General features: G+C 33.1%; 2 protein-coding genes and 1 non-coding gene across 3 annotated transcripts; 2 read left to right on the plus strand and 1 right to left on the minus strand.

Annotated features, from left to right (window-relative positions):
* The first annotated feature begins 414 nt into the window (after window positions 1-414).
* Window positions 415-8,309, plus strand: LOC112097898 (disease resistance protein RGA2-like). Its single transcript, XM_024183490.1, has 11 exons — window positions 415-3,467; window positions 3,949-4,080; window positions 4,284-4,464; window positions 4,559-4,732; window positions 4,873-4,984; window positions 5,247-5,547; window positions 5,777-6,115; window positions 6,223-6,481; window positions 6,575-6,721; window positions 7,139-7,241; window positions 7,734-8,309. Exon 1 carries the CDS (start codon window positions 415-417, stop codon window positions 3,451-3,453), a length of 3,039 nt encoding a protein of 1,012 aa, XP_024039258.1. The 3' UTR covers window positions 3,454-3,467; window positions 3,949-4,080; window positions 4,284-4,464; window positions 4,559-4,732; window positions 4,873-4,984; window positions 5,247-5,547; window positions 5,777-6,115; window positions 6,223-6,481; window positions 6,575-6,721; window positions 7,139-7,241; window positions 7,734-8,309.
* Window positions 8,310-18,004: 9,695 nt separating this feature from the next.
* LOC112097899 lies at window positions 18,005-24,467 on the minus strand. Its single transcript, XM_024183491.1, has 8 exons — window positions 24,275-24,467; window positions 23,036-23,872; window positions 22,776-22,876; window positions 21,947-22,130; window positions 20,274-20,408; window positions 19,240-19,769; window positions 18,397-18,508; window positions 18,005-18,252 (listed from the first exon to the last, which is right to left on the minus strand). The coding sequence occupies exons 1-8, from the start codon at window positions 24,465-24,467 to the stop codon at window positions 18,005-18,007; spliced, it is 2,340 nt and encodes a 779-aa protein (XP_024039259.1).
* Window positions 23,908-24,016, plus strand: LOC112098602. Its single transcript, XR_002905713.1, has one exon. It is a non-coding gene; the product is annotated as a small nucleolar RNA R71 (small nucleolar RNA).
* Window positions 24,468-24,864: the final 397 nt, after the last annotated feature.

Consider the following 24,864-nt stretch of genomic DNA (forward strand, 5'->3'; position numbering starts at 1 on the left):
TATTTTACATCTATGACTTTTCCAATCTTTTTTTCTTTCGTTATTTATTCCTTTGTGAATTTTAGTTAATGCTTGATATTATTTGTTTGCTCATTTTTTAAAGCAGTAATTAAATCTGAACCCTTACAGTAGAAGATTATGAAAAAGTAAAGACACAAAAATCATAAAAATCATTGTAGGTCCAAATTTGTGCTATTTTCATACATAATTTGAGAATATTTATAATTACGCATCACAACTAGTGGAGTAGAATCAGGGAAATTAAACATTCTACAATCATTGACGTGTGGGTTGGGGATAAGCATAAACCTTTTCTATGCAGTATAAAAGAATGCAATAACTCCTTTTCTTTCAGCATTTTCGCAACAAAAGCACATCTAATAACTCTTCAGAATTCTCGTCTTCTTTGTCAGAATGGTTGATGCGATCGTTTCCTCTCTCCTGGTGCAGCTGAGCTCTGTTGCGGCTGATGAAGTGAAACAACAGGTGAGGCTTGTGACTGGTGTCGAGGAAGAAGTGAAAAAGCTCACCCGCAATCTTCGAGCCATTCGAGCTGTGCTGGAAGATGCAGAGAAAAGGCAAATGCAGCGCGACAATGCTGTTACTTTTTGGCTGGATCAGCTCAAAGACGCATCTTATGACATGGAAGACGTGTTGGAGGAGTGGACCACTGCAAGGCTCAAATTGCAGATTGAGGGCGTTGATGATGACAATGCTCTTGCTCTTGCTCCTTATAAGAAGAAGGTACGTTCCTTCTTTTGTGCTCTATCAAACTGCTTTGGTAGTTTCAAAAAACTCAGTCTTCGTCATGACATTGCCGTCAAGATTAGGGAAATCAATGGAAAGCTAGATGATATTGCCTCCCAAAAAGATAGGTTTAAATTTGTTGAGAATGTGAGCAACAATGTTAAGAAACCAGAGCGAGTGCGAGCCATCCCCTTGATTGATGAGAGAGAGGTTTGTGGTAGAGTTGATGAGAAAAATGATCTCTTAAGCAAGCTGCTGTGTGAAAGTAGTGAACAACAAGAAGGCCTTCATGTCATCTCACTAGTTGGGTTAGGGGGTATAGGTAAAACCACTCTAGCACAACTGGCCTATAATAATGATGAGGTGAAAAGAAATTTTGAAAAAGTTATATGGGTGTGTGTATCAGACACTTTTGAGGAGATTAGGGTCGCCAAAGCAATCATTGAAGGTCTAGGCGTGTCAGCTTCTGGTTTAAGTGAATTCGAATCTCTTATGAAACAGATTCAGGAATATATTACGGGGAAGAAATTTTTTCTTGTTTTAGATGATGTGTGGGATGGAGATTACAAAAAATGGGACCCATTCTTTTCTTGTCTAAAGAATGGCCACCATGAAAGTAAAATTCTAATTACCACACGTGATAGGTCAGTTGCACTACAGTTGGGATCAATAGATATTATCCCTGTCAAGGAGTTGGGAGAAGGGGAATGTTGGTTACTGTTTAAGCAGATGGCATTTCTACGTAGGTCCTTTGAGGATCGTGAAAAATTAGAACCAATCGGGCGAAAAATTGCACACAAGTGCAAAGGCTTGCCTCTTGCTGCAAAGGTAATAGGGAATCTTTTGCGCTCTAAAAGTACAGTAAAAGAGTGGCAAAGAATTTTAGAGAGTGAAATGTGGAAAGTAGAAGCAATTGGGCAAGGTCTTTTAGCTCCTTTGTTGTTGAGTTATAATGATTTGCCCTCCAATTCTATGGTAAAACAATGTTTCTCATATTGTGCTGTCTTTCCAAAAAACTACAATATGAATAAAGAGGAACTAATTTCACTATGGATGGCTCAAGGTTATCTTAATACAGAAGAAGACGAAGAGATGGAGATGATTGGGGAAGAGTATTTCAACATTTTAGCAGCACGCTCTTTCTTTCAAGAGTTTAAAAAAGATGATGATGATGATATTATGAGCTGCAAGATGCATGACATAGTACATGATTTTGCCCAATTTGTAAGTAGAAAAGAATGTTTGTGGGTAGAAATTAATGGTACCAAAGACTCAGTCATAAACTCTTTTGGTGACAAAGTCCGTCACTTAGGGTTAAATTTTCAAAGAGGCATTTCATTTCCTATGTCCATTCGTGGACTTAATAGATTGCGTACCCTTTTAATTTATGATAGAAGTGATTTCAATCTGTCTCTTAGTAGCATCCTTTTGTCTTTTAGTAGTAGCAAAGAATGTTTAAGGGCATTAGTTATAAGGCTGTTGCGCCTATGTTTTTGTCCAAACACATATAAGATTAGAGAAACTCGAAAGTTATTTAGTAAATTGGCCTGTTTGAGGGCATTAGTTATAAGGGAATCATTAGTTATAAGGCTTTCATCCACGCCTGTTCGTCTTCACTCAAGTTTGATTAGAGAAATTCCAAAAAATGTCGGAAAATTGATACATTTAAGATATCTTAATTTGTCTGAATTAGGCATAGAGAGACTACCTAAGACTTTGTGTGAATTATATAATTTACAAAAGCTAGATATTAGGCGGTGCCGAAATCTTAAAGAATTGCCAGCGGGGATTGGGAAGTTAAAGAACATGAGGAGTTTACTGAATGGTGAAACTGATTCGTTGAAATACATGCCAGTAGGGATTTCCAAATTAACCAGTCTTCGAACATTAGACAAGTTTGTGGTGGGTGGAGGTGTTGATGGTAGCAATACGTGTAGGCTTGAATCTCTGAAAAATCTTCAACTCCTTCGAGAATGTGGAATAGAAGGGCTGGGTAATGTGTTATATTTAGATGAGGTCGAGAGATTACAACTTTACAATCAGCAAAACCTCCTTCGTTTGCGTCTTGAGTTTGGTAGAGTCGTAGATGGGGAAGATGAAGAAAGGAGGAGGAAGAAAGAGAAAGATGAACAACTTCTTAAAGCCTTACAACTGCCTTTGAGTGTAGAGAAATTAGGGATTATATTATATGGAGGCAACATTTTTCCCAAATGGTTGACTTCACTGACCAATCTAAGGAATTTATATCTTCGCTCGTGCGTTAAGTGTGAGCATTTGCCTCCTTTGGGAAAATTGCCTCTGGAAAAACTCGTAATCATCCACTTGAAAAGTGTAAAAAGAGTGGGTAACGAGGTTTTGGGAATAGAAGAAAGCAGTGAGGATGGCCCGTCTTCATCTTCATCACCACCATCAGTTATTGCCTTCCCCAAATTGAAATCACTCATAATTGGGGCAATGGAAGAATTGGAAGAGTGGAATTACAGGATTACGAGGAGGGAAAACATCTCTATCATGCCACGTCTTTCTTCCTTGGAAGTTCGTTCTTGCAACAAATTGAAGGCGCTGCCGGATTACCTTCTTCGAACGTCGACGCTGCAGGAATTGACTATTGACAAATGTCCTCTTCTGGAAAACCGTTATAGAGAGGGGAAAGGAGAAGACTGGCATAAGATATCTCGCATTCCCCACATCAAGTGGTCGCGGTAATTTATCACTCGCCGGTAATTTCTCCTGCTCCTCTGATTTACTTCGTTGTTGCTTGCAATGAAATTAATAAAAATAATTATATTTTGAATTAAAATTCTATATAGAATCAATCATGGTATAAATACGTAAAACTTCCTAGTTATCAAATCTGTTAAACTTGTTTTCTAAAGATTAAATAAAAAAAAAATACAAGTGTAGTCTGTTTAAATTTCTATATTTATTTGTTTTTAAAAAATATGTGCTCTTTTGTAAAATTTCATGCAATGTAATTTATTTTTTAATGTACGAAAATTTGTTATGTGTAACAAAATCTCTGTGATACGTTTGCAGTAATGTTGAAAACTAAATTATCAATTTTATCTTATATAATGATAATCGTATTTTTTTATATATAATATACGTGACATTAATTCTTTAAAGTAATTGTGTAATTGTTTTTAGTAGTACATTAGCCCACTTTGTTTTATTTCATACTTGTTTAATTATGTTCACCAGGGATTCGAGGAAATGTCAGAACTACACTAGCAATTCACAGGTCCAATCTAATTTGGTTTTAATGATGCGGGCAGGAGAGCAAGACTATGAAAATGAGAAGTTTAGCCAAAGGATTGCTAAAATGTTCTGCTGGTAATTCACTTGCTTTATTTTATAGAATTTCATTTCCATCTTCTTCTATTGATATCTTGTTGTAATAAACAAGAACAGAGAAGTAAATATATATATCAAAATTTACTATTACGATGATGCTAAAGCAAGCTCAAGCTCAAGCACTGCATTTTTATTTTATTTAATTTATAGAATTTTCATTTCCACCTGCATTGCATTTTTAGGTTGACTTTGAAGACTCTATGGAGAAAATTGGGGTAACCAAGGATTATCACTGTGGTTATTGTGCAACGTTTGGTTGCTGGACTTTGAAGAAGGAAGTGATGGCCGGGTCTGCTCTGTTTCAATTGAGGATGGATAGCTGCCTGAAAGACATGATGATTATTATCATTGCATGATGTTAAGGTGCTAAGATCATCATTTCGATCTTGTTTCATTCTTGGAATCATTTATCCTGTATAAACATTTGTTTTAACAAATGTTTCAATGCCTGCTGTAGTAACAATTTCATCTCTTGCATCTCTCGGGTGCATCATGATCACGGGTTTGAGAAAGCATTTGTGGTAAAGCTTCAAAGCTTGTACAATGGCTGTGAAAAGGCACATTCAATTCGGTACGTTTGGTGCGGTCTCCTAATGCTACTACCATATTTTGTATAGCAATTAAAATTCAGGTATACAATCTTAATATGCAATAAATCATTGAGTACAAAGTTATCTATTAATTATATGGTAACTGAAATTTTCATTATAATTTTAATTATCATATTAATATTAAAGTTTTTTGTAACCCTCTTTTACTTTGCTTGTACAGAGTATCTGTTTTGGCTGATATGTCTAATTCGTAGCAATTCATTTCCATCGGTTTCCATTGGTTTTAGCACAAACAGAAACAAAAATCTGGGGAAAAAGTTTTACTTCTTCTGGTATTATGCCTTTATTTATTCATTCATCATATTTGTTCGAATTCATGCTCTCATTCAGAGAGCAGCCTTTTCCAGGCTACTTTGTAGCCAAATTTTCATGCCATCGATGCATGATTGTCATTTAGATTTTCCAAATAATTGTTAGATTGAAGAAGAATAAGAAGATATTGTTAAAAGGGTATTTAATTAGCACCCTCTGAATTTAGTTGCCAATAATGCATTGAAATGGTTGGGGAAAGTTATTGTCTCAATTAAATTACAGGTGACAAGATGCTGCTCCAATTTTGCAAGCATCTCGTGTTTCGAGATTTTGCCCACATGAGATGCTATGATTTTTGACATCAGGGTAACAAAGGTCAAATTTTAGCATCAATAGATATCATCTTCTTTACTGTTCTGCTCGAAATATTAAACTTTAGGCAAGTTGTTTTTGTTTGTGTGAGTTATCAGGTTAAGGATACTAAGCAGCTTATTAAGGCAAATGTCAGAATGAAGATTTTTCACCGCACCTGGTATGAATGATGGCGAGGAAGATTAATTGTTCACAAGCCAATTTGATCAGTGTTAGATTCTTTTGCCTCCCTTCAAGAGATATCATCATCAAATTTGAGAAGAGACTTTTGTTTTGACATTTCACTGTAGTGAATTTTGGGAGCTTGAACCCACTTGAGTGAAATATTAGGGAATACTGGGGATATGGGTTATGAGTGATCGTTATCCTTCAAATATTTGTAAGCTCTCACTTGTTAGTAAAATCATCTTCGTATATTGACTTTGTTTCTTTGTTGTCAGGCCGAGTGTGATCTTCAAGGTTTGAGAAAGTCTTCGCAGTAAAATTTCCACCACGTGCAATTGCTGTGAAGGGGCATATACATTTGAGTAATTCAGTTTCAGATTTTCAAGGCGCGTTTGTTTAATTAGTTTCGATTATAATATTTAGTCACTCATTCTGAATCTTTTCTAATTTTCAAGTTCTTTAGGGCCGCCAACAGTTTTTCAAGTCTACATGTGGCTGCAAAAAGATTGATGGTCATCAAATTATCTTGAGCCTTGAGGCATTGCGTTCGAGCACAAAAGGAAACAGAACTAAGGGAAATGAAGACAGTAGGAGATGCTCTGAATATAACAAAAGTATATTTCTACTTCTTGTGGTTATTTTAATTTTGTTTATCCTGTCATCATATTTAATTAATTCGTTTGAATTCACACTCTCACACATTATTTAAAACCATCTGCAGGTGGTTTGCAAGCTAGCTAAGTTAATGCAAAAACAATACTCTAGACAAAGATGAGCAAATTGAAGGCGACAAATGCAAATTGGATTTCAATGAATAATTGTTAGGCTGGTGGAGATATTCTTAAAAGGGCATTAAGCTATCTTATGGAATTGGAAAGTTATTATTGCTTGAAAGCAAGCAGCATCTTCGTTGCGAAGGCTTTCCCCACCTGATAAAATGCTGAGATTGTTACCGGCCCCTTAATTATTTATTAACTCAGGTATTTATTATCAATACATCATCTTATTCACCATTTTGGCTATATATAAAGATTAAAATTTCTAACAGTTGTTTCGGATTCTTGTGTACTCAGGTTAATAGGGCAAATATCAGAATGAAGATTGCTCAGTGCAACCGATAGAGCAAGGATGATAGTTGTGAGAAAGATTGTTGGCAAGACAAATAGAGCCCTCCATTTGGAGAAATATCATCCTCAAATTTGAATTGTCGAGCATGTGAGGTGAATCTAAAGCCTTAATAATGAGACCTTCCTGTGGAAGTTTCATTTGAATGAATTGAACGTTCTTACTGAGTGAGAAATTAAGTATATATCATCGATTTTGGTCGTCTGTGAATGTTTTCCTTCAATATTAATACACTAGCATTTCTTAGTAAATTCACTTCACGTCACTTCCTCCTTGTTGGTGGGACTAGTAAACAAATGTCATTTCTTAGTACATTTTGAGAATTTTGATTCCCAAATAAGCCTGCAGAACGGTGTATGGTGGGATTAGCTGCAGGATTCTTTGCCAAAATTCCTTTTTATTCCTTTGTTCACTTATTCGTTATAAATAAAGTAAAATTAGAATATTGTTCCGTTTACTGTCTAAGCTGGTCTAACATTTGTTTAATTTGGGCAATTTTTAATGCCTAACAGGTTATCTGTGACAAACCCATCGGTGAGTGTATGCAACTATTGGATGGATTTGATAGAGCGGTCACCAACAATTTTGAAGTTATTGGAGTAGCATGGCTTGGAGGTCTCTCCCTCCCTCTTTTACGTATTTGTCTATTGATTGACATGTCTATATATACATTGATAGACCAACCTACTCTGGTTTTAATGTTTTGTTTGTTAAACTTTGACTGGGGAATGTTTATTTGTCTCATATGATGTCAATGTGGTTCCTATTGAAGTGTATAGATCTGTCACCTCAAAGTCTGATTTCAATTTTCCTTTACTTCATCAACTAGCATCGTTTCCAAGTCCAGATACTTACCAATAGTGAGACTTTTCTACGGAAGTACAATTTCTCTTGTTTTACAGTTAATTATGTAAGAAAAGTTTTACATTTACAGAATTCTGGTATAGCTCTCTTAAGGAAATGCGAGTGGTGAATATGGTTCCAACTTTTAATAGGCTTAATAGGCCCATTTGTTAAGCCACAGTGATTGCGGTCTAAATTCTTCTTTACTGTCTATATGTGTTGGAGTTTGTCTATTGTCCAACTTCTCAAATCGATTCCATGCAGGGTTTTGAATGTCTAATTAGGAGAAAGATTAACGGATGACCTTTTGAAGAAGGCTTACACAACAGGCCATCTCAGGATGTCATGGCTCAGCTCAAAAGTCCCCAGGTGGTTGATATCAAAGAATGCCATTGTTTCTGGGCTTGGTCTCCTTGGCATCAAACAAGATAATGTTGACTCTATTAAAGGGGAAATAAGGGCGACTAAAGCGCGAAGAAAGAGGATAGTCCGGAGGAAGGTGACTGCATAAATTTGTTGGAGTTAATGTAGTCAATTGCCCAATTTTGCTGCCTGTCGAAGAGACACATCATGGAAGTCCTCATCAAACTCTGAGACACCTAAGAAATAGTATGAGGTGGTGGTATTCCCCTGGTGTTAATTTCCTGGCAAGTGTGGTTCACAGATAGAGGGATTCTTTTCTTGATGTCTAAATACCGTATGTGATACAACGTCGTATATTCTAATTTTCCTTGAGTTAAATTCTAGTCAGTTAGGAAAGTTAATTTTGTTTTCGCTATGGATTGTTTCCTAGATAATAATAGTTTCCATGTTTCTTTGGGGTCTTATTAACTCTCTGTAACCCAGTTCAAGTTTGCAAATTCTATTTCAGATTTCTCATATAGTGTGCCTTTGTCACTTCTGTGATACACTTTTGATCACAAGTTTCCATTTGAAGTAACCAATATTCTTTATAGACTAATTATCTAAGGATTATTTTATACAAAAAAATCAAAACTTTAATTAATTGATCATACTTAACTTGGCTTTTGTTTGATATTACTAGCTGTTGTGAGAACCAAAAAAATAGCAGAAAGTTGACAATGTGCAGTAAATGTATGACTTTTAAATAATAATTTAATAAAATTAATAAAGATATTATAAATTTTTTAATAATAAAGTATGAGATCAAATCAAATTAATTTTTAAGTCAAAATTGTTTAATTATGTAGTTTAAAAGTATAGTTATCCAACCTCAACACAATAGAGAGATTTCTATTTACCAAACTCTACCCAACTTTGGTTGTACTGACTCGATCATGCAAGTCCATACTCGACGCGTTGACCATACAAGATGTTACTCAACTTTAACAAATCTTACTCAAACTTTGCACGTTTAGCATGCCGAATGGAATATGATAGTAGATGATGTGATAGATATTATAGGAATAGTCGTAACAAAATTATATTTAGTACTTTTTTATATTTTATGTGATGAACAGATGTAGTATATGAATGGATTATATTACAAATTTTAGTGTTATCATAATTAAAAAATTGAATTATTTTTTATTATTGAAAAACTGTAATATGTTAAATAACAGTTATTTTTATTAATTTTTTTTAATGAATTATACTTTTAAATTGTAATCGAAAATTCTTATTACTGAACTAATAAAAAATTAATTAGCTCAAGAGATAAATTCACTTAGTGTAGAACGAAATGGTGTGTTATTTTTATGTGGGATCCACATCCTTTCCACATCAACCTCAACATCCAAACATGAAATTGGACTAAAAATAGTTCTTTCCCATGTATTTACGTAACCTCCTCCCACTAAACGCAAATATTTATTCTTGATTTTACTAACATAATTTTCTCCCATTTCCATATTGTCCGCGTTGAGTGCATGTAATCCACAAGTTTAATTTTTTTTTTTTTTTTAGAGAGGTATGTTAAAATGAATATATCACTTTTTTTTCTTTTTTCCTTTTTTTTGTGTGAGTGATGGCTTCGTTGAATGACAGTTGGCTGATAATAAGTTATCTTTTAATTTTGTTTTTGATTTAATAGAAAATATTAATTTTTGTAGTTTCGGTAGATGAAATTTCGAATCAAATATTAATATTGTTAAAGTACGCAACCCAATATTTGCTTAAATTACAAAAAAGATTAATTGCTTTGCATAAAAAAGAAGTGATCACTTGATTTAACTTCCTTTACTAAATTTACGATTTAAAATCCAAAATAAAAAAGAGAGTTTATTATTGATTATCATTTTCCCAAATTTAAGCTAAGACAGTAATATGTCCAAAATACCCTCCACGTTATCCTAAAACTTTATGAATTCCCCCGTTCCTCTCAACATCATCTCTTCCAAATCTTTCTTCCCCAAAAAACCAGCCATGGCTTCATATTTAGTTACCTCAACACTCCAATATTGGCTTGTAAACAGCAGCGGTTCAACCTCTAGGCAACTTAGGTGGTTGCATAGGACTCCGCTTTATATGAAAGCCCTACAAGATGATTATTTTGTATATAAAAGAGGAAAATGAATTTAAAAGTCATTATTATTCATTTAATTTATTATTATTTTGTAATTATCTTTTTCTAAATAAACTATCAAATTCTTATCAAGTTTATTTAATGTAGTACTTAATTGTTTTAATTTCTACAAAACCAATAAATTAATAGTTTCAATCCTAAAAATTCTCTATTTCATTGTTAGAATTAATAAGTTATATTTCAAAAGTTTTATATTTATTTTAAACCTCTATAAAAACCCCACATTTTATTACTTATCCATTAAATTTTTCGTTCAACAATCAAGACATCTTGGTGTTTGAGAGAAAGAAAGAGAGAGGGAAAAAAATCTTGCTTCCTCTACTTTCTACTCTAGAAGAAAAAGAAAAAATCAAATAGTTTTCTCTATTTTCTATGACTATTGGTTGCTACTCAAATTTTCAAACAACAGCCTTAATATAAACATAAGTTAATTTATGATTTCATCTCAAATTTCTGATTTTATCTTTTTATTATTCTCTTAATTAATTGTGTTGTTATTTGTTCTTATTTCTTTTTATATATTCTTTTCTTCATCTACTTTTTTTGTGCTTGTTTTATCTATTTTGAAATAAAACTATATCAAAAAATTTTAGACAATAGGAGAATAAAAAAATTAGATTAATTTAAAAAAATAGTAAAAAAGATATAATTTAACTTAAAAAAAAGTGAAAATGTTATAATTGAATTAAAATTTTATGACTTAACAACAATAGAATAAATTTGTATTTAATAATTTTATATTTTAAAGTATTTAAAGAATTAATTTTTAATAAATAATATTAATATATATATATATATATAAGTTACTTATCTCTCCATCCGCACTTATCTCTCCCTCACATTCATCCTCAACCACACATCAACATCAACATCAACATCACCTCTCATTGGACCCCACATCCTCAAGCCCATCACAGCCGTCCATAACCTCACCCTCCTCCTCCTCTCCCTCATCATGGCCGTTGTTTGCCCTCTCTCCATCATCCTCCATTTACCGCACCTCCGTTACACCCTCTGTTTCCTCCTTACCATTTCTCCGTCTGGCACGGCCTAATTCCGACGGAATCAACGACGGTCGTGATGGGTTTTGGCTGCGACTATTCGCGCTTCAAACGGCGGCGTTTCGGTTGGTTTTTGGCGACAGTGACGGTGGGAAAGTGATGGCTGGCTCAGGAGCTTTCTTTGCTACCATCCATGGCCGGTGAGGTGGCCGAAAATCGGATATATGTCTGCGTCGGGTTCGCAGTTTTGGGTCGGGTTTTCCGGGTCAGTTTGACAGCTTCCTCTATCCCTCTCCCCCATAAAACATTACCCAGCTTCCTCTTATTATTATTTTTTTTTTCACATACGTTACAGAACATTAATGAGAGATGTTTAGTAGTAAGGACTATTTTGATATTTCGATGAGTAGTAAAAACTAATGTTAAAATTTTATAGACGAATGTATAGTAAGATGCTCAAAGTACTAGAACATATATAAATAATCCCAGCTCTTATAAAATTTTGCCACATAATGAGTTTTATCCCTTAAGCAAAACATATCGATAAAGTATACAAAAGCACAATGCATGAATGATGGTCTTACAAAGTTCGAATATAAAGTTTAAGATACAGAATATGATTTATTTCCTTTTAGTTTAGTTTTTTTTTTTTTTTTTGGTTTCTTTTGAAAGGAGACCAACTAGATCATGCAAGAAGTTAATTTTTTTCTAAAATAAAAAGGGAGAAATGATGGTCTTACAAAGTTCGAATATAAAGTTTATAATCTAAAATTAATGATGTGACAATTAACCTAATGGAGTAAGAAGTCCCAAATAGATTATATTTTGCTAAAGAAGTCAATTCTACCAAGAATACCTCTTTCTATTGAATTTAAATGATGATTATTTGTTTATATCATAAAAGCTAAAATAATTGTGTGAGTAATTTGATTCTTTTACAGTATAAAAATAAATTCAGAAAATGTTAGGGAAAGGTCTTACACTATAAATGACCAATAGAAGAATAGAAAAGAATTTTAGATAGTGGAATGTGGAAGGTAGAAGAGTTTGGGAAAGGTCTTTTGGCTACTTTGTTGTTAAGTTATAATGATTTGTCATCCATAATAAAACAATATTTCTCACATTGTTCTATCTTTTCAAAAGGTTACAATATGTGTAAAGAGAAACTAATTACACTATGGATGGCTCAAAGTTACCTTTAAATGTAGAAAAAGGCAAAGAGATGGAGATCCGATCCAATATGATAATAGTAGTTTATTTTAATTTTTATTAATTTGATTTCATAGGAGTAGTTTTCATTTTTTGTTGAAAATTGGTAAAAAAAAACTAAAATGAGATAATTACTTTAAAACAATCTTCAAGAACTAAAATAATTAAAAAAACTCAAAATAAACAAAAAGGCTTAAAAATAACCCTAATCCGAAAATTGTTTGAATCCATCCTAACTGGCCCGAATATGATTTTAACCCAAACCCAATCTAACTCGCTTATAATTATAACCTAATGCGATCCAAATTCAACTTGAATTTTTGATCCGATCTAATCCAATTTGAATATTCTAACCCTATCAACCAGAAACCCAATTAGGTTGATCTGAACCTACATTTGTCCACTCCTAGAGGGGATCATGACCCTACAAACTTTGAAAGTTTTTTGAGATTTCTAAGTGAATATTAAAAATTATGTATAAAAAGACTGATTTGACCCCTAAACACTTGATATAGAAACTTTATACATATAATAGAAATTAATTTTATATTTTGTGAAATAAAATCAAAGTAACTGAATTTTTTAATTTTTATTTTGTTAATTATTTTTCTACTATGACAAAATGACTAATAGCCTGGTGCCTAGCTCTTTGACTTTTATTTTGCTAATTATTTTTTTTCATTTCTCTTGCAACAGTAAATTCAATTATCAATCAAAGTCGCCAAATCAAAATCTCTGCAGCCTGCAGCTACAAGCAAACTTCTCAAATTTCGAAATTCCTTATGACTACATAATAGCTATAAATAGAAAAAGCGTCTAAAATAACTATGTTTTCCTAAGTTTGAGCTTGAGCCCCCTGAAGATTTACTCCATATGTAACAAAATATTAGTTTTGCTAGTAAAATTGCTAACTATGTTTTTCTTTGTATTTCCGCTCAAGGATGAAGAAATTTCCCTAGACTTTTGTGGTGAATATCTTACGAACATATGACAATTTAATCTTTGGCTGAGACTTGTTTAACATAAGAGATGACACTTTGAAGCAATAGGAGAGAGAGCTGATAAGCTTTGTTCCTAAAAAAAAAACTATTACTTCTTTCTTTGAACATATGCGCATTCTCTCTAATTGTTGCAATGGAGGAATTTCCCATCTAAAGAACACTTCAATCATCCATTGCTTTGTAAGATGTGAAAAGGCTACGATTCTTGTACACATACTTGATTGCACCGGAATCTATTCACTATGCATTATCATGTTTGAGAATATTAATCTCAGATATCATGACCATAAATTTTGTCCACAAAATTTGTGTTCAAACACTTCTTTTCTTTCTTAAGAAGTTGACAGTCTTTTTTAAAGTGGCTTGGCTTTTCACATTGGCCACATGTACACTTCTTTTTTTTATTCTGTTGGTTTGATTCTATTTGGAATCAAACTTTTGCTTTTGGTTATTAATGCGGTCATTAGACTGCTTAAGCTCCTTCTCCTCCTCCACAACATTAATTTTAGAGGACATAGCAGGCTGTTCCTCAAGACTATTAAGTCTAAGTTTCTATTCAATATGAAGACTTTGCCATGCCTTCCAAGCTAATTTCCTCTTTGCTATATTTAAGACTTTTTTCATAGTCTTTTCAAGAGGGGGGAAGTTTATCAATAATTGAAGAAGTGGTGCAGTCAATTAAATGAGCGAACTCGAGAATCATAAGAGTACATACAATAGTGGCTACAATAATTAGGCCTGCTTCCTCTCTCACCAGAACAGAACTGACGGCCCGATCCGATACCGCCAAATACATGACACAACTTAAAAGTAAATTTTAACTCCCAAGTATAAGAGTGTCTTGTTGTATTATAACTCGGTGAGTCCGAGGTCGATCCACAGAGAAAAGATTTAATTAGTTTATTTTATTTTATCTAAAAATTGAAATTAAAACTTGAATATAAACAACTTAATTTAAATGAAACTATGGAATTGAACTAGTTAGGGTTATGGATCCACTCTTAGAAATAAATAAAACTTAATAAATTCTTTTTGCCAATTTGTTTTAGATTTATTACTCAAAAGATTAATTATACAAATTATTATTATTTTCCCTTTAATTTTATGATGGATTAAGTATTTATTGTGCCAAAATTTAATTTGTCTACAATAAGTCAAAATACCATTTCACCATGCCTTATATTAAGATCTTAAGAATTTATTGTGCCAAATTCATTTGTTTGTCTACAATAAATCAAATTTTCAAAATATAAAACATGTATAAAATTAAATAGAAAATAATTTAATTTATAAAATTAAACATAGAATTTGATTAAATCATATTTATTTCTTAAGAGTTTCACCTTCCCCTAACTAATATTATTTAGTTAAGCATAATTAAAATAAAAAGAAGTAGTAAAATTGAATTACTTATAATTAAAAGAAATAAAAACAACTAAAATTGGAAATAAAACTAATTTTATTAATGAAAATAATTATACAAAATATTAAAAACACACCTGGAAATCAAGATTATAAGGAGATGGAGAGAATTTGAGAAGAAGAGAGTTGTAGAGAGATGATTAAAACATAAAAATGAGGCTCTATTTATAGAAAAATAAATTCATAATCCAGTGCTTTGCGGTCCATCATAGGCTTCATGCATGTGCTCCTCACAACCCTTAGATCAAGATCCAATGGCTGGTCAAACTTCAAAAGTCAACATCACACATGGCATCATTTGACTCGTCCGATTTACCCAAAGAACGGTTGAGATTTGGCGGGTTAATGGATGGATCGGGTCGACCCGAATACAAAGATTCGGATCCTCCAACTTGCTTCACCAACCATTGCCACGTGGCACAATCATGGCCATTGAATCATGAACGGTTGAGATTTAGTCAAGATTGCCAATTATCCCATGCACTCATATCTATTGTAAGCTCATTTCATCATCCAATCAGTGCTCGGTCAACAGGAAAAGTCAACTTTTTTTACACAAGCCCAATTTTAAGCCGATCTTGACTGATCTTAAGGTTTTCGGACCTCCGGAATCCAAATTTGACCTCTGTTTATCTGTTTGGAGCCTCGAAATACGTGAAATTAATATTTTTCCTAATAAACACATAAAAATACACAAAATTAAATATATTTAAAACATAATTAATAATTCATAATATATTACATAAACGCAAATATAAATTATAACATAAGCATAAAATAACATATTATCGCTTGATAATTAAACAATTTTTAATACTAATCACACCCCCCAACCAGCTTATTGCTAGCCCTCTAGCAATTAAAGCGTTATATTAAGATTTATAAAATTCACATGCAAGTTAATAGTTGTTCATCTATCCTCTAAATTACCAAATAAATGAACTCTCCCAAATTCCTTTACCACATTGATGTTCACTCATTATCCAGAATATCATCAAACCTTCTTTTGTGCTCAAGTAATTAACACAATACTTATGGGGCTTCATTAAAAGAAAAACAACATTTTCGTTCTAAAATTCATTAGAAATTATATCTTTAGGCAATAGATTATTCACACATTTTTTTTTTATATTACATTTCTAACCCGTGTAGCGAGCTTTAGGTCAATGACTCCCAGACCAGTTGGCCTTAGGGCACTAGGTGTTGAAGCACCCCTACGGACTTAATTACTCGGGTTTCTAATAAACAAACAATATATCTATTACCCATGTAGCGAGCTTTATGCCAGTGACTCCCAGACCAGTTGACCTTAGGGCACTAGGTGTTGAAACACCCCTACGGACTTAATTACTCGGGTTTCTAGATATAACAAAATTAAAAACATTTTTTCTTCTTCTTTTTTTTTGATTTTTTTTTTTTTTTGGTTTTTTTGTTTTTGGAAATATACACTTTCTACTACCTTAGATACTATTCCTAATAAATCAAAAGAACTAAATGCTGTAAAACTTTAACTTACAACCCACTAGTATGTGTCATAGTGTGTGTGTGAAGAATGATTCAATAATACCTGTTAAATGAGTAAACAATTAAATAACTTAATAACCAAGTGGAGAGTTCACAAATTTGAGTAATTCAAAGAAAAGGGAACAAAAACAACTTACTATGAATCTCAAAATCAAAATATAATACAACAAGACTATTAGGATGCGTCTCAAAAGTCGTGACTCTTTACACGGCCATCCTAGACAAAAAACAAATTTTTTTTTTTTGGTTTTTTTTTTTTTTTTAACAAAGAAAAGAAAAGAGAAAAGAGAAAAACAACACACATATTTAAAACATACGTCAATTATCCCCACCCCACAACCTAATCTAAACATTATCTTAACATTTTATAATTTTACAGATATGCAAAAAAATAAAAATAAAAGAGAATAATAAAAGAAGAAGAAGAAGAGATCTCACCTGAACTTGATGCAGAAGCTTAAAAGCAAATAACAAAGATGAAGAAAGAGTCAATTTTTTTTTTAACAACACCCTTAAGATTAAGAAGATGCGTTTCTAGAGAGACTACATTCTCTATATCCTGCCATCTTCGACTCAAATTTGTCCTAAGTTAGTCTTTACAGAAAAAAAAAATTTTTTTTTTTTGTTTTTTGTTTTTTTTTTTTTTTTGTAAACACATAACCAGGACTAAGACATTCCACAATTATCAACTATTCCCTCCCCCCAACCTGAAAAAGACATTGTCCTCAATGTTTTAAAAGGAAAGAGAAAGAGTGTAGAAGACATCACATGAACACTACAACAGAAAATATTTACAAACGGAGAGTTAAATCTAAATCGCACTTCTTATTACTGCTACTGTTACCGTTACCGTCATTAGTCGACCAATTCAGTGCAACAGTCTGTGGATCTGGCTCTGGTGTATAAGCTTGCAAAAGATCAAGTAACTCATTAGCAGTAGAAGCAGAGATAAAGAGTTTTTTTACAGAATGTGGAACAAAATGATTCTTTATTGCATGGTTAATAAAAGTTAGCAAGCCGTCATAAAAATTATTAACATTTAACAAACCGATGGGTTTTTGATGAATGTTCAAGTGGGCCCAAGATGCAAATGTAATTAGTGCCTCAAAAGTTGCAAGATCTCCTGGCAAGAAAATAAAAGCATCAGCATGATTCATCATTTCAGATATTCTCTCTTGCATACTTGATACCACTAATTCTTCTCCAATTGGTGGGCCAGACATGCACACTAGCGGTTTCATGGGTTTTGGGATAATGCCGAGTACTTGGCTTCCTCTGGTAAAAACAGCTTCTGAGACAAGTCTTGATAACCCTCGTTCACCTCCTCCATATACAAGATGCAGTTTCCTCTCTGCTATGACACGACCAAGATCTACAGCTGCCTGAACGAACTCTTTGTACTTTCCATAGTGAAACCCAGAAAGCACACAAATATTTTTGAATTGTTTACTCGAAGATGATGCCATTGGACTAATTTTTCAAAAACAAGTTGTGAGTGTTTGAAAAATGAGCTCATATTTAAAGATCTTGGTAACATAAATAATGAGAAACAGCTGTAAATGGGTTGGCAATATTTGTCAAATGACGAGTAAAGCTCGTGGCTCAATAATTCAAAAACAAACAGTAAAAAGAAAGTAATGATTAGAAAAAGCAAACAGTAAAAGAAAACCAAATATTTATTAAATACAAAATCACATCGCTAAATGCAATAATGCAAATGATAAAATAACAGTAAAATAAAATAACAGTGAAGTGAAAGGATATTTACTGGTAGTTGTGATTGTGGCTCACATCTTCCTCTGGTTTTACGTCCAGTAACGGCTTGAACGCCCTCTATGGGTCGAGGATCGGCTTCCCATCCAGTTTTCTTATAAACTGGCAAACAGGGTCTTTTTGAGTCAGATTCCCAAGACTTAACTGTGCACTTTGTTTTTGGAATAGTATCCACAAATTGTAAATCTCACGTTGCACAATTCCGCTTCGATGCGTCTCAAGAGATCGTAAGATATCATCCAACGATTCTTTACTCATGCCATCTTTAACGAATTTAATTTTATCTTCACGAGTATCAGAAACCATTCCTAAAGATTTACAATCTGGTCGTTTGCAACCAAGTCTCACACAGTTATGACATTTTGAGCCAAGTCGTTTAGCTCTCCTTTTCTTAGCAAACGTACTTTTACCAAAACCAGGCATGTAAGAAACAAATTGACCAGAAAATTCACCTGCTAATCGGACCTTTGCTTCAATTAACCAACGAATGTCAGAAGGAATGCCATTGATCATTAACAAACGCAGTCGTTCACAACGAGCTTTGTAAATTTTCCTGAGGGCATTCTGAGGGAGAGAGGGAAAATGCTTATGGAGTTTATGTTGTATTTCTTCCATGTATGATTTTGGGGTTTCAGTTATTGTGGGAAACTGAAGATACCGACTTAAAAAGTCACGGAGTACCGTTATCCGCCATTTATACGGGAAAATAAATCAAAACACACCAAAATCAAATCTGCAAAATCAAATCAAGCGTGAAAGCGAGCAAAAAGAAGCACACAATATAAAAGGAAAATGAACTTACATTCGTCCTCTCATTGAGTTAACCTCAAGCTCCATTTGAAATTCATATATGCCACTCTCTACTGTTCTGAGTTGTCCCTCTAGATCCTCAACATAGGACACGAATTCTGGTGGTTGCAGATCCCAAAGTGGATGTGATTTACAGCTTTGTATCAGGCCTCTTAAGTGAAATTTTATACGCCGAAATCTTTTAAGATGTGCGAACAGGTATTTTCTCATTGAGGTGCTCATGATGTAAAATGAAAATTGATGAGAGAATGTACAACTGTCAAACAAACACGCTTACACAAGAAAAACAATGTTAAAAAAAAACTATGTACAGTGCATCAATCTAAGGAAAAAAAAAAGTCAAACAATGAAACGGTAAAATAATAGTAAAACAAAAAAAAATCATTAAAAACTTAATCAAGAACTGGTGGGTCATCCAAATTAATTTCGGTGTCCTCGTCACGTGGGTGATGTTCCAGATATGGTTTTAATCTTTGACCATTAACTTTAAATGTGACACCATTATTTGGATTCTCAATTTCTATGGCCCCATATGAATATACATTTTTTACAACAAATGGGCCACTCCATTTTGACTTTAACTTTCCTGGAAATAAATGAAGACGAGAATTATAAAGCAACACTTTTTGACCAATCTCAAATGTTTTTCGAAAAATTCTTTTATCATGAAATGCTTTTGTTCTTGCCTTAATAATTCTTGAATTTTCATATGCATCATTCCTTAATTCCTCAAGTTCATTCAATTGCAATTTTCGCACATTACTAGCATCAACCAAATTTGAATTAAAAGCTTTAATAGCCCAAAGTGATTTATGTTCAAGTTCAACAGGTAAATGACAAGGTTTACCATAAATTAACCGATAGGGTGACATTCCTAATGATGTTTTAAATGCAGTGCGGTAAGCCCAAAGTGCATCATTAAGTCTAAGAGACCAATCTTTTCGGTTTGGGTTAACCGTTTTTTCCAAAATTTGTTTTATCTCCCTATTTGCTAATTCAACTTGACCATTTGTTTGAGGATGATAAGGGGTAGCAATTTTATGTGTAATTCCATATTTCTTCATTAAAGACTCAAATGACTTATTACAAAAATGCTTACCTCCATCACTGATAATGGCTCGAGGGATTCCAAATCGACTTAAAATGTTTTCTCTTAAAAATTTAATCACAGTTTTACTGTCATTATTTCGACAAGAAATTGCTTCAATCCATTTTGAGACATAATCAACTGCAACTAATATATACACAAATCCAAAAGATGATGGAAATGGACCCATGAAATCAATTCCCCAACAGTCAAATATTTCAATTTCAAGTATGGGATTTAAGGGCATCATGTTTCTTTTTGTAATTGATCCCAATTTTTGACATTTTTCACAACTTTTGCAAAATTCATATGTGTCTTTAAACATGGTAGGCCAATAAAATCCACACTGCAAAATTTTAGCAGTAGTTTTTCTTGAAGAAAAGTGACCACCACATGCTTCAGAATGACAAAAATTAATGACACTACTTACCTCATTATCAGGAATACATCGCCGAAAAATTTGATCTGGGCAATATTTGAACAAATAAGGATCATCCCAATAAAATTTCTTTACTTCAACAAAAAATTTCTTCTTCTCTTGAGCATTCCATTGCAAAGGCATTTTACCTGTAACAAGAAAATTAACAATATTAGCATACCATGGCATTGAAGTAACAGAAAATAAAAATTCATCAGGGAAAGAATCATTTATGGGTGTTATATCATTGCAGAATTCGGATGTGAGTCTTGATAGATGATCAGCAACAACATTTTCAGCACCCTTTTTATCTTTGATGGTAAGGTCAAATTCTTGTAGTAACAAAATCCAACGAATTAGTCTCGGTTTGGCATCCTGTTTACTCATCAAATATCTCACAGCAGCATGGTCAGTAAACACAACAGATTTAGAGCCAAGCAAATATGAACGGAATTTGTTTAATGCAAATACCACAGCAAGTAATTCTTTTTCAGTTGTAGAATAATTCATTTGAGCACTATCCAAAGTCTTGCTCGCATAATAAATCACAAAAGGCTTACCATCCCTTCTTTGTCCTAAAACAGCACCAACAGCAAAATCACTTGCATCACACATTAATTCAAATGGCAAAGACCAATCAGGAGATTGCATAATAGGTGCAGATGTTAAAAGACAAATTATTTTTTCAAAAGATTTTTGGCAATCATCATTCCATTCAAACGGTGCATCTTTTAATAAGAGGTTACAAAGTGGTTTAGATATGGCACTAAAGTTTTTTATAAACCTCCTATAAAATCCTGCATGTCCTAAAAAGGATCGCACATCTCTAACTGTTTTTGGTTGTGGCAATTTAGATATGACTTCGATTTTTGCTTTGTCAACTTCAATTCCTTTAATAGAAACAACATGACCCAAAACAATTCCAGAAGTAACCATGTAGTGACATTTTTCCCAATTCAACACGAGTTCTTTTTCAACACATCTTTTTAAAACTTTCTCCAAATTATCAAGGCAATCATCAAAAGAATTCCCAAACACAGTCAAATCATCCATAAAGACCTCTAAACAATGTTCAACCATATCACAAAAAATGCTTAACATACATCTTTGAAATGTTGCAGGAGCATTACAAAGCCCGAATGGCATTCTTTTAAATGCAAATGTTCCAAAAGGACATGTGAATGTGGTCTTTTCTTGGTCCTCAAGTGCTATAGGAATTTGATAATAACCTGAATATCCATCTAAAAAACAATAGTATGGATGTCCTGCTACTCTTTCTAAGATTTGGTCAAGGAATGGTAATGGAAAATGATCTTTTCTAGTGGCTTCATTTAATTTTCTATAATCAATGCACATGCGCCAACTAGATGTAATTCGTGTTGGAATTAATTCACCTTTTTCATTTTTAACAACAGTGATTCCAGATTTTTTAGGCACTACTTGTGTAGGACTTACCCACTTACTATCAGAAATAGGGTAGATAATTCCCACATCAAGTAATTTAAGGACTTCTATTTTGACTACCTCTTTCATGTGTGGGTTTATCTTCTTTGAGGTTGTTGACATATTTTAGCATTTTCTTCCAAATTAATTCTATGTGTGCAGATTAAGGGATTAATGCCTTTAATGTCATTTAAAGTCCATCCTATTGCATTTTTATGCTTTTTAAGAACAGTAAGTAACTTACCTTCTTGGTCGCTTGTTAAAGTAGAAGAAATCACAACAGGATAAGTTTGTTCTTCTCCAAGAAAAGCATATTTCAATCCTTCAGGCAAAGGTTTCAATTCCATTTTAGGCGCTTCTTGTTGTTCTATCTTTTCAATACTTCCAAGCTCCTCAAATTTTGGCTCGTCATCATAATTTTGCGAAGTCTGCATAGAATCAAGCAACGAATTTATATTAGAAATATCAAGTTTAAGTTGCTTATTTGACTCAATTGAATTAACTAAACAAACATTAGAAAGTTCAGAAAAATCCCCTTTTTGAATATTTTCCTCGATACAAGATTCAAACAATTCCTTTTGTTCATCAGTATCATCTTCATTCTCATTTTCTTCATTAGGTTGCCTGCACATGTTGAAAACATTCAATTCCAAAGTCATATTCCCAAAGGATAAATTCATTAAACCATTCCTACAATTAATCAAAGCATTAGCAGTTGCTAAAAATGGTCGACCTAAAATTACAGGAATTGGTTTGTAATTATTCACAACAGGTTCAGTTTCCAAGACAATAAAATCCACAGGATAAATAAATTTATCAACTTGTACTAAAACATCTTCCACTATTCCTTTTGGTACTTTAACTGATCTATCGGCAAGCAAAAGTGTAGTTGAAGTTGATTTTAACTCACCAAGATTAAGTTGAAGATAAACTGAATATGGAAGCAAATTAACACTAGCACCAAGATCTAGTAAAGCATGCTCAATTCTGTGGTTACCAATAATACAAGAAATGGTAGGACAACCAGGATCTTTATATTTCAACTTATTATTAGTAGACAGAATTGTACTTACCTGTTCGGCCATGAAAGCACTCTTTCTTACCTTCAATTTCCTCTTAACAGTGCACAAGTCCTTTAAAAATTTGGCATATGAAGGAACCTGCTTGATTGCATCTAATAGAGGAATGTTAACTTTCACTTGCTTAAAGATTTCATAAATTTCAGAAGAGTGGTTTGATTTCTTTGGTTTATTCAATGCATGCGGAAATGGTGGTTCAGGTGGAACACTAGTTATTTCTTCACTAGGTGTAAGTTCATTTAGTCCTTCCTTACCCTTTGAATTTTCATCATTTTCATAAGGTTCAGGCATAGGTCTATCAACAACCTTACCACTACGAAGAGTTATAACTGACTTGACTTGGTCTGTGGGTGGATTTTGTTGAATTTTAGGATTTGGTTGTGGTTGGGCTGGAAATTTTCCTTTTTCTTGAATGGTGAGTGCAGAAGCAATTTTAGCAAGAGTATCTTTCAAATCAGAAAAAGTTTGTGCATTTTGATTGTTAATAACATCTTGCTTTCTGATGAATGAATGCATTGTGTCCTCCAGATTTTTCCAAGGTGGTGGAACATATGGTGCATAAGGCTGAGGATTTTGAAAATTTTGTGGAGGTGGTGCTTGTGAAGATTGTGCATTATTATTATTCCTCCAACTGAAATTCGGATGATTTTTCCAACCAGGATTATAAGTCTGTGAATATGGGTTTGGTTTATTGAAAGTGTTAATAACATTAGCTTGATCATTTAGACATTCTTTAAGTGCAGGCAAAGTGGGACACTCTTGAGTGAAATGATCATTCGAATTACATATGTTACATGCAATTTCTTGAACAGATTTTACTTGATCACTCTTTTTATGCTCCAAAGCTTCAACTTTCCTAACTAGGGATGCAAATTTTGCTTGTAAATCATGATCTTCCCTAAGGTTATGGATTCCTCCACTAGATGGAGATGATTGTTGCTTATTTGTCAATTCAAAAGTTCCAACAGTATCCCAATGTTGTGCATTTTCAGCTAATTGGTCAAGGTAATCTAGTGCATCTTCAGGATTTTTATCCCTAAATTCACCATTACACATCATTTCAACAACCTGTCTACTTTGGGGTATTAAGCCTTCGTAGAAATAAGTGACCAATCGCCAAGTTTCAAAACCATGATGTGGGCATATGTTAAGCAACTCTTTAAACCTATCCCAACATTGGTATAATGTTTCTCCATTTTTTTGAGTGAAAGAAGTGATTTGCCTTTTAAAAGAATTTGTTCTATGAGGTGGAAAGAATTTTTTCAAAAACTGTTCTTGCATGTTATTCCAAGTTCTTACTGATCCAGATCTAAGGTTTTGTAGCCAAGTTTTAGCTTTATCTTTTAATGAAAAAGGAAAAAGCTTTAATCTAATTATGTTCATGCTACAATTTTGGTCCGTGTATGTATTACAAACTTCCTCAAAATCTCTTAGATGCAAGTACGGATTCTCAGATTCTAAACCATGAAATGTTGGTAAAAGTTGGATAATACCTGGTTTAAAATTGAATCGAGATGCTTCTGGAGGAAATACTATACACGACGGTGCTCCGGTTCTGGTTGGATTCATGTAGTCTCTCAGAGTCCTTGGTTGATTCTGATCATGCCCATGTTGAGATTGGTTGTCTCCCTGATCAATTTGAGGATTAGGTTCGCCCAAAACGTTTTCGCCTTGATTCTCATCCATGATTGGTGGTGGAGATTGAGATCTACGAATTAACCTGCCACTTGAAGATCGAGACCAATGTCTCATGCAAGGGTTATGTTATAAAGATAATATTTACACAAATTGATAACAAAATAAAATAAAAAAATAAATAAGTAAATAATATAAGTATACAAAAGAAAATTAAATAACAAAAATGGTGGTTGAACCCACCAATTAAAAAAATAAAAAATGCAAAATTAAATAAATACTGAAAATTAAATAACTGAAAATAAAAGTTAAGGGTTAGTAGTTAGTTTGGTGGTTAAACCCACCAATAAAGCAAAAAAAAATAAATAAATAAATAAATAAATACGAAATAAAATAAATGCAGAAAATTAAATAACTGAAATTAAATAAAAGTTAGGAGTTAGCAGTT

Source organism: Citrus clementina, unplaced genomic scaffold (genome assembly GCF_000493195.1).
Source record: "Citrus clementina cultivar Clemenules unplaced genomic scaffold, Citrus_clementina_v1.0 scaffold_5, whole genome shotgun sequence".
NCBI lineage: Eukaryota > Viridiplantae > Streptophyta > Magnoliopsida > Sapindales > Rutaceae > Citrus > Citrus x clementina.

Bases quoted from the DNA above. Each gene is read 5' to 3' on its own strand.
- LOC112097898 (XM_024183490.1), top strand. From the start codon at position 415: ATGGTTGATGCGATCGTTTCCTCTCTCCTGGTGCAGCTGAGCTCTGTT.
- LOC112097899 (XM_024183491.1), bottom strand. From the start codon at position 24,467: ATGGATGAGAATCAAGGCGAAAACGTTTTGGGCGAACCTAATCCTCAA. The intron at 23,873-24,274 runs GTATTATCCAAC...ATTTCTACGAAG, and splicing joins TCGATTCAATTTTAAACCAG to GCTTAATACCCCAAAGTAGA. The intron at 18,509-19,239 runs GTTAATGGTCAA...TCTCTCCCTCAG, and splicing joins ATAATGGTGTCACATTTAAA to AATGCCCTCAGGAAAATTTA.